This window comes from Myotis myotis, unplaced genomic scaffold, assembly GCF_014108235.1.
Source record: "Myotis myotis isolate mMyoMyo1 unplaced genomic scaffold, mMyoMyo1.p scaffold_m19_p_16, whole genome shotgun sequence".
Taxonomy (NCBI): Eukaryota; Metazoa; Chordata; class Mammalia; order Chiroptera; family Vespertilionidae; genus Myotis; species Myotis myotis.
In genome coordinates this window covers 24,419,451-24,428,391 of record NW_023416320.1, presented here as the reverse complement: position 1 = coordinate 24,428,391, position 8,941 = coordinate 24,419,451, and the positions used below count along the sequence as shown (strand labels likewise).

At 45.3% G+C, this 8,941-nt stretch overlaps 1 protein-coding gene across 1 annotated transcript; it reads right to left on the bottom strand.

Moving 5' to 3' along the window:
* Positions 1–564: 564 nt before the first annotated feature.
* On the bottom strand, positions 565–8,524 carry CCN3 (cellular communication network factor 3). Its single transcript, XM_036338133.1, has 5 exons — positions 8,231–8,524; positions 7,884–8,109; positions 6,476–6,730; positions 4,853–5,067; positions 565–2,108 (listed from the first exon to the last, which is right to left on the bottom strand). The coding sequence occupies exons 1-5, from the start codon at positions 8,312–8,314 to the stop codon at positions 1,812–1,814; spliced, it is 1,077 nt and encodes a 358-aa protein (XP_036194026.1). The 5' UTR covers positions 8,315–8,524; the 3' UTR covers positions 565–1,811.
* Between the last annotated feature and the right edge of the window lie 417 nt (positions 8,525–8,941).

The following is an 8,941-nucleotide window of genomic DNA, read 5'->3' as shown; positions in this document are numbered from 1 at the left end:
GGATGACAGGTAACCAACTGAGCCACACCCACCAGGGCAAGAAGTTCAATTTTTAATATTCAGAAGTGTCTAGCAGATTGTCTAGATAGAACAGTGGTTCTCAACCTTGGCTGCACATTAGAATCACCTGGGGATCTTTTTAAAATCCTGATTTCGGGGCCTCGTCCTCCGGAAATTCTGTTTCTTTGTTACTATCGTTGTGGCCCTACTCCATAACAAAGAAACCGAATTTCCGGAGGATGAGGCCCAGAAATCAGGATTTTCAAAAGATTCCCAGGTGATTCTAATGGGCAGCCGAGGTTGAGAACCACTGGGCTAGAAGAAAATATCAGTACCTGAGTTGTTGGTTTGGGTAAACATTGTGGAGAATATTTGAGGCCTGGGCGTAGAGAACACCTGACTCAGGAAGAGCTGTCTTTCATTTCCCTCATGGTGAGAAGTCGTAACTTCATCTAAATATATCCACATTGCTTTCGGCGCCTGGTATCTGATTTAATTTGTACATTTTAATTTAGTTTATATTTCTAATAAACAACTTAGAAGCACAAAGTAATAGCACAGTCACACATTGATAAGATCATGTTTATTTAGTGCTATCTGACAAGTAGAGAAAGTAAAAAGAATATTTTAAAAATGTATAATTTATATTTATATAAATACTTTTTAAGGAGAAAAGTTGAACACATCTGGTGACATTAGGCAAATGTATGCATTTAAGTTTGCAGCCTATCTTGTAGCCTGACAACTTAGATGCAAGTATGTATGCACCCATATCTTGTTTGTGAGTTTGCATAAGTAGGGCCCAAGGATAAGGTATGGGCAGGTCTACAATAAATTCTAAACTCCCATAAAATGTGTGCTCCTGTGCCGTCCCACTTATGTCGGCTTTGTTCTTCTGTTTTAAAATTTCACTACAAGCACATCTGAATGTCATCCAAGGTTGTAATCAGGTGTTTTGGCCCTCAGTTTACTCATCAATGAGATGAGAGGATCTCTGCTGACAGGCTCTGCTTCTTCGGAATGAAAACACTATGGGCCCCAGAAGCCTGCAGCATATACAAATGTAGGGGGGCTGGTGAGGTCCAGTCATTGTCATCTCTGTATTAGGGGGAGTTTTCTGTTCAGCTTCTTTCTATTGGAAAGGAGTCAATTTGTCTGACATGGAGCAAGTTTATGATACCAGTCCATTTAACTAACTGTAACACTGTATTACTGTAGATACAGCTCGTTTCCTAGTTTACAACTAAACACAAAACTAATAGACTCTGGATTTCAAGTTGAAGAGCTCTATGTTTCCCGGATCTTAACTTGGAAGTTCAGAGCTGAGCTACACAAAAATAGCTCAGCGGAGACCCCTCAAGTCAAACCTCAATATATGGTGAAATAATTGTATGATGACATGGTCAGTCTGATGCTGGACTTGCCTGGGTCATTCCTGACAGGGACATTTTCTTGAACTTGCACTAATATATAACAAAAGAAGATGAGTGTGATGTGATGCAGTCTACACAGTCAAACCTATATCTGATTTCTTAAATTTATAGACGTTTTCATTCGCAGTAAACACCACAGAACAGTAAGTCATCTCTAAGCACTATCCTGAGTTTTCCTTGATTCCAAGTTTACAGTTAATCATATTTTCCATTAAAAAAAATAAAAAGACAGCTAGAACTGACCTCATATGACCACAGAAAATACATAGGACTCAGGGGCAAAATCATAATTCTCGAGATTTTTCTTATATTCTTTTGAAGATGGGTCACGCAATAGCTATGGTTGCCTCTGTAGGTGGGCTTCTCCAGGGACCCAGGTTACATTTTCCCTCTGCTGGTGCTCGGCTTTAACTCTTGGAGGAAAGGCTCGTTGTTGTGAGGACAGTTGTTGTGACAGGTGCAGGTCCCAATGACCATCACTGGCTTCTTGATGATGTGCCCCGGGGAGCACTGGAACTCCACCTGGATGGTTTTGGTGTTGTGAGGGGTGCAGCACCGGCCATCGCTGCAGACTCCACAGTACCTGGGCTTGTAGGTATGCAGGCTTGTGCAGTTCTTGAACTGCAGGTGGATGGCTTTGAGGGACTTCGTGGTGCGCAGACACTTTTTTCCTTTCTGAGAAAGAAGCAAGGGAGTGATGCAGAGATGGTGACTCTTCCTCCCAGGACCATTTTAGGGGTATGGATTAACTTGCTAGTTGCCTGCCCAATATCCATTGCTCTTTAATTTTTGCTAACAGGACATTAATTTTGTGTGGGCAACGTGGTCAGCTAAAAGTGCTTTCCCAGAATATCTGGGAGCTTAGGACGGCCTTGTGACAAAGTTCTGGCCAATGACACACAAGCCACGGGATTCTGGGAAATTCTTTGCCCTTCAGACAGAAACCGTTCTTTATTGCTTCCTGAGTTCATTTTCCTTCCTACCTAGAATGTGGAAACTGTGCCCCATTGTGCACAGTCGTCTTTTGATCTTGGTGGTAAACGAAGAGTAAAAGCATATGTATGATAAAGAAACCGATCTTATTAAGCCACTATAACAGGGTTTGGTGTTGCTTATAGCTAAATGCATTCTTAGGTGTTATAAAGCAAAAGAGAATAAATTTGGCATTATTGCAAGTCCACTAATGTTTCAAACATTTTGCAAACGTTAAGTCACATTAACCTTATCAACAACATTTATTCATACAAGGAATAGTTGTTAATGTAAAGAACAATTGCCCAAGTTTTAGAGATAAATAAATAAAATCTCAAGGAGCTAAAGTGATCAGAAAACATCCAGTAATTGAACTTGTCTGATGCAATGCCCACTTCTTCTACCATATGGCTATTTTCCATGAAGGCGAAATAAGTGGAGAATTAATTGAATATTCCATTAGTAATGGTTGATGAAGAATCCTGATATTGATACTTCAGCAAGGAATTGATAATATGTTTATTTCCTACTCAGATTTCTTCACTTACTAATTTGCCACAATTCTCTACTGCTCTTGACCTTCCTGGGCACAGCCCACAGATTGTGGGGTGATGAGACTTGGAATTTTATGAAATTAGTGGCTCTCAAACTTCTGTGTGCATTAAAGTCATCTGGAGGTTTTGCAAAACCACAGATTGTTGGGTCTTACACCCAGAGTTTCTGACTCAGTAGGTCTTATGGGGACCCCAATAATTTGCATTCTAATGAGTTCTTAGATGCTGCTGATGATATGCGGGCCACACTTTGAGAAGCACTATCTCCCACTTAAGAATCTCTCGATAAGGAAGTAACAATTATGATGCTAGTATTTTCCTAAATTCTAGGTACATTCCTACAATCTTTAAAAATATATTTACCATAAAATATTTTAAATATAATATCTCCCAATATTAAACTGGGTGCAAGAAAACATAAATTTTGGTTAAAGAAACAGTAAAAAGCATGATATGGAAAATATTATTAATAAAGAAGTTAGTGTGTCTGAAAATACTTAAGGTCTTCTTGTTTCTTTCTTTTTTATATTTAATATTTGGCATATATTCTTGACAACAACCACAAGAAAATACAAGGACAGCAATATCCCTTTGTGTATGTATATGTGTGTGTATGTGTGTGTGTGTGTGTGTGTGAGTGAGAGAGAGAGAGAGAGAGAGAGAGAGAGAGTAAGAGAAACAGAGAGATAGAAAAAGACTGCTTTGTGGGTGAACCTGCATGACTATGTTACATGTATGTTAGAATTCCCTTATGTGTAGGGAAGTGCATATAATTTTAGGGATAAGGAATCTCTAGGTGTTATTTCTAAATTGATGAAAGAAACAAAGTTAGGATGGACTTTAAAAAGTCATATAGCTCAGCAGCCATATAATAAATGCAACTACTAGAGACTCTTATTTTAGCAATAAATAGAAATTTTAAATTAATGATGCCTAATGTTAACAGAGTAATCTATGTCCAGAGCTTTGCTAATTCATCCTATTTAATCCTCATGATACCTTTGAAGTAAGTACTGTCAATGACCCTATTATATGGGGGAAGGAATGGAGGCTTAGAAGTTAAGAAAATTGCCTAAGAGCCCACGGCTAGTTGGTGTGAGAAGCCAGGATTTAAAGCCAGGCTAGCTGGCTCCAGAGATATGTAAATCTTTCATTGCTAGGGACTATTTTATTTTGGCCTTAGGTTTGTCCAAGGGTCCATATAATAGTTTAATTTGGGGGTATTGCATTTATCTAGGGTTCTGGTAACAAGGACTGTGAGGTCATCCGGAAGCAATCCAAGCTTCTGATCTGCATGCCTTGTACTCAGCGTTAACACACTGAGTTGATATAATACCAGCAAAAAAGGAAAGAAATGTTCTATTTTATTTGGCATATACAGCCTTATGCTGGCAAATGCACTAGTTCCACTAAGCATTTAAAATACTGAAAATAATTCCCAGACAGCCATTCATTTCTTCATCAACAGTGTTTTATCAAGCACACACGATGGACCAGGCAGAATGCTGGGAATGGAGTGGTGAATAAGGCAGCTATAATTCCTACTCTGGTGATTGAATTCAAGGGGTGAAATGCCCTCTCTAAAATCAGCTTCCCTTGGCAATTGAGAAGCCAGTCTTTTCCAGGAATGGAATGAGCTTTGCCATACCCTTCTCAATTGGGGACATTATGATAATTGTCCGGCCCCTCCTTTACCTGTGAGCCTGCTGTGAGCTGCCTGGGATATTTCAATACATTAAAGAGAAAAAATAAAAGAAGGTAAACTCACTCACTTCAGGAACCTCTCTGCCTTTTCCCTGGGGTTAACTCCCAGCTAGAGCTGACCTCTAGTCAACTAGTGTCGCAGTCATTTTTCTAAAGCCTGGACTCCAATGAGGCCAGGCCGCCGCCTACCTTATCTGTTGGTTGCCTGTGCTCCTGCTCACAGGGTCGCACCATACAGAGCCGAGTCCGCTTCACCATCTCGCACTGCGGATTCCTGTTGGTGACCTGGGTGGAGAAGCCCATGCCACAGCTCTTGGAACATGCGCTCCACTCTGTGGTCTGCTCAATGCAGTTGATACTTGAGTCAGAGACTGCAACTCCTAGAGTGGTTTCTGTCCTGTAGGCTATGAGAAATACAAAAAAAGAAAGAGAAAAAAGACAACCAGGTAGAGTAAAACGTGAAGATCACAAAGTGGTTCTGTCCATCATCATCGCATAGAAGGTCTCAGCCAATTCTGTGCCTCCTAAAACTCAGATGTTTTCAGGGACAGAATAGATTACTCTATTTATAAACCCCTAACAGGTTGCACAATTCCTGGCACATTGTAGGCATTTAGGAAATCTTTGTGGTATGACTGTTTAACCTGTCCTTAAGGCTCAGGGTCCTGGCCGGATGGCTCCGTTGGATGGAGCATCTTCCAGTACACCAAAAGTTTGCAGGTTCGATTCTGGTGAGGGTACATACCAGGGTTGTGGGTGTGATCCCTGGTCAGGGTGTGTACAGCAGGCAACCGATCCATGTTTCGCTCTCACCCCTCTCTCTCCCTTCTTCTCTCTCTAAAATCAATAAAAAATATATCCTTAGGTGAGGATTAAAAAAAAACACAAAGAAGCTTAGGAATTTTAAGAATATAGAACAGTTTAGCATCAATGACCATTCCATAAATTACAGTGTTTCAATATGTGATTTCTTACAGAAAAAGGATCATGCTAAAATTTTAATTGGATGAGTAAGTAGAACCAACCAACTCAAAATTGTGATGAAAGCAATACTTTGCCTTAGAGAGGTGGACCTGGTGATTTGGGTTATGGGATATAGACACTTGGACTTTGATTATGAAAAGTTCTGTCTCAACACTTCATATCATGACTTGGGGCACATCTTCTCTTCGACATCGCAGTGTTCCTATCTGCAAGGCATGGCTAATAATGTCTGCATACCACCAGTAGATGTAATCTGGCTGATGAATGGCTTCTAAAATATTCTTTACTGGCTCCTGAGTTTCTCTCCCTACCCGAAACTAGTTCCTTTATAAGGCGAAACCAAAAACAAAGCAAAACCAAGATCCTGAAGTGTCACTTGACCTTTCCTGTAGCATCTGGAAAGGTGGCATTTCTCTGTGACACCTGTCCAGTGATGAGTAGCATTCTTTAGGGAGGCTGGTTTTGAGAACGCACAGCTAGTGTGCAGAATCCACAAAAGGGAGTGATTTTTTTTTTTTTACTTGTATCATTGTAATGTGACTAAAGGTCAAGTAGATGGACTAAAATATACAGAGTAGTCATGCAATAAGACCAAATCAGTCCCACTGCTGGAAAGAACCACTGAACTGAGCAGGTTCTCTTTAGGAGAAACTGCATACTTCACTCTCTGCTAGGACTCCAAGCCCTGGTGTATTGGTCTCAGTGGGCAATCTGGAATCCACAGCTGAATGGAGGCCAGTTTCTCATTGCGAATCCTCAAGGACACTCATGCTTCTGCCCGCCTGTATCCTGTGCTGTGATCACCTTCAGGGAGTCCGAGTTTCTCACCTGGAAGGGCGTGCAGGTCCCCTAACGCCTCCGTGTCATTTGCGTCACAGATCCACTTTTCACAGCACTCCCCGGGCACTTCAACTTTTCTTGGAACCGGGCAGTCAGGTTGGGGTAGTAGCAGGTCCTCGTCACAGCGAGGCACGCAGCCAATCTGCCCATCTTGGCAGGTGCACTGGTATTTGCAGCTGGGCTGAAAGGTTTCTCCACTTTGGTAAATGACCCCATCGAACACACAGTTATCTCCCTCGATAGCTAGAATAGCGGGGAAGCAGGGCAGAGCAGGAAGGGGAGAGAGAAAAACAAAGTCACAATGTCTTGAGGACGCCATATAAGATTTGTGGCACGCGTTCAAAGCCCAAGTTGTTCATTGTCTGTTTGAGAGCCTGTTTTTTCTTTTAATCCATCTCCAGAGAATAGATATCCTCTTCCCTGAGCAAGAAAGAGGCTTCAAGGCCTTCCAGCCCTGCCACTCATTTTATGGATGAAGAAAGAGGTGTACAGCTGAGAAATGACCCTCCCAAGGTCCCGTAGCCATGTTCCCAATGCTAAAGTTACTTTGCAAGAACCTCCTCAGATTCTCCTCATCCAGCAGCTTAGAATTAAAAAGAGAAGGAAGGAAGGAAGGAAGGAAGGAAGGAAGGAAGGAAGGAAGGAAGAAAGAAAGAAAGAAAGAAAGAAAGAAAGAAAGAAAGAAAGAAAGAAAGAAGCACTCATGTTCTCCAAATAGGTTAACTGGTCACATTGGGCAGAGAGTTAGAATTCCTTGGCATTCCAGCACAAAAAATCATTATGAGCTCGGGGGCTATTCCAAGCCTCTAATTCAGAGAGGCGGGGCCAGCCTCCAACTACTTGGTGCACCACGTGGAAAACTGATGCCCAATTAATTAAGTTTCACCAGCCTGCACCGCTGGCCACCTGCCTTTTGTCATTCACAGCCCAGGAGAGGGGTTACATAGCCGTCCCAGGAGACTTGGGGGGTGGGGGTGGGCGTTGGCTCAAAGAGGACAATTACAGGTTTGAAAACGAACCTGCTGGACTGCAGTGGGGGAGCTGGGAGCCAGTGAGTGAGCCCTAGCGTCCATCACCCCCAAGCGTCCCCCTGGACATATCCAAAGAAAACGACTTCGCTGGCCCCTAACTCTGCTCTGCTCCCCATCCATTTCGATTCTTCTCTAGGGAGGAAATGACTGAATGCTTCTCACCTCTGGCTTCGGGAGCTCCCCCAACCCCAGTCGCCCCCCAGCCCATGCCTGGTGCACAGTAAGTGCTCCATAAACATCACCCACAGCATCCTCATTACTGTGATCATTTGCGCATCACTTTCTGGGAAGGGGGAGGGATAGGAAAGAGGGGGCAGCCCCAGCTAGCCTCAGAGAGAGGTTCGAGGCGGAGGGGGCAGGGTTACCCATGCAGATTCCAGTCTGGGCGCTGGGGTCCGCTCTGCGGTCACAGAAGAGGCCGCGGCTCTCTTCGCATGGCTCCAGCTCCGAGCAGCTGTCGCCGCGCTGGCGGGCACACACCAGACAGCACGAGCAGTCGTCCAGCACCGCTCTCACCCCGGGGGCGCAGGTGGGCGGCGTCTGGGGGCACCGGGCCGGGCACGGGTTTGGGCAGCGTGGAGTCGTAGCCACCTGGGGGGCGGCGAGAAAAGAAGGAGAAACCTCTCCGCAGGATCAGTAAGGCAGAGTGACCCAGCAGGGGCCGCGCAGGAAGGCAAAGTAACCGGGGACACCTAAAGGGCGCGCCACTCACCTGTCCCAAGAGATGGAGGAGCAGGAAAGCCAGGCAGAGGCACTGCGTGGGCAGACTGAGGCTCATGCTTTGCACACGCTGCATGCTCAGGCTTTTCCCGCCCGCGTTTGCAAAACGAGGCTTTCCACGCTGTGGATTGGCTCTGCTCACTTCCCTCCAGGTCCGGAGGTCGCCTTCCTTCCCCAGCGCCACCAGCGCAGGTTTTATAGTGCGCTCCCCCGACGCGCACAAGCCGGTTGGCTGCAGCGCAGGGAGGAGGGGGGATCGGCTGGGTGGGGAATGGAATGAACCCCGGGGTTGCCATGGCAATTGGCCTTGGGTGCTGCTCTCCTTAGGGCGCGGCACCAGGGCCTGCAAGTGCCTGTGTGTGGCGACCGGCCTGTCCCAGAGCGCCGGGAGGGGCTTGGGTGGAGTCCCCAGGCTGGGACCCAGGCAGGGCTCGCTCAGCGAGCGCGTGGGAAGGAAACGCCCTTTTCCTCCTGGAAGCTGCTTTGCCTTCCCCCAGGACTAAGCCACCGCCACTCCCCAGCCCACATCTCTGCCCTGGCGGCCCAGGCTGGGCTGCAAACGTGGGGCTCTCCTAAAGGGGTGCCTGAAGTTTGGGGCCATCTGTGGGGGCTTGGCCAGAGGCCCAGGGATTTAGTCATAAGGGAAGCATGAGCAAGCCTGTCACCGTTTAGGGCACTCTCTGAATGTGCTGTGGGAGAGGGG

Bases quoted from the DNA above. Each gene is read 5' to 3' on its own strand.
- CCN3 (XM_036338133.1), bottom strand. From the start codon at position 8,314: ATGCAGCGTGTGCAAAGCATGAGCCTCAGTCTGCCCACGCAGTGCCTC. The intron at 6,731-7,883 runs GTAACCCTGCCC...CCGCTATTCTAG, and splicing joins CCAGACTGGAATCTGCATGG to CTATCGAGGGAGATAACTGT. The intron at 2,109-4,852 runs GTAGGCGGCGGC...CTTCTTTCTCAG, and splicing joins ACAGGCAACCAACAGATAAG to AAAGGAAAAAAGTGTCTGCG.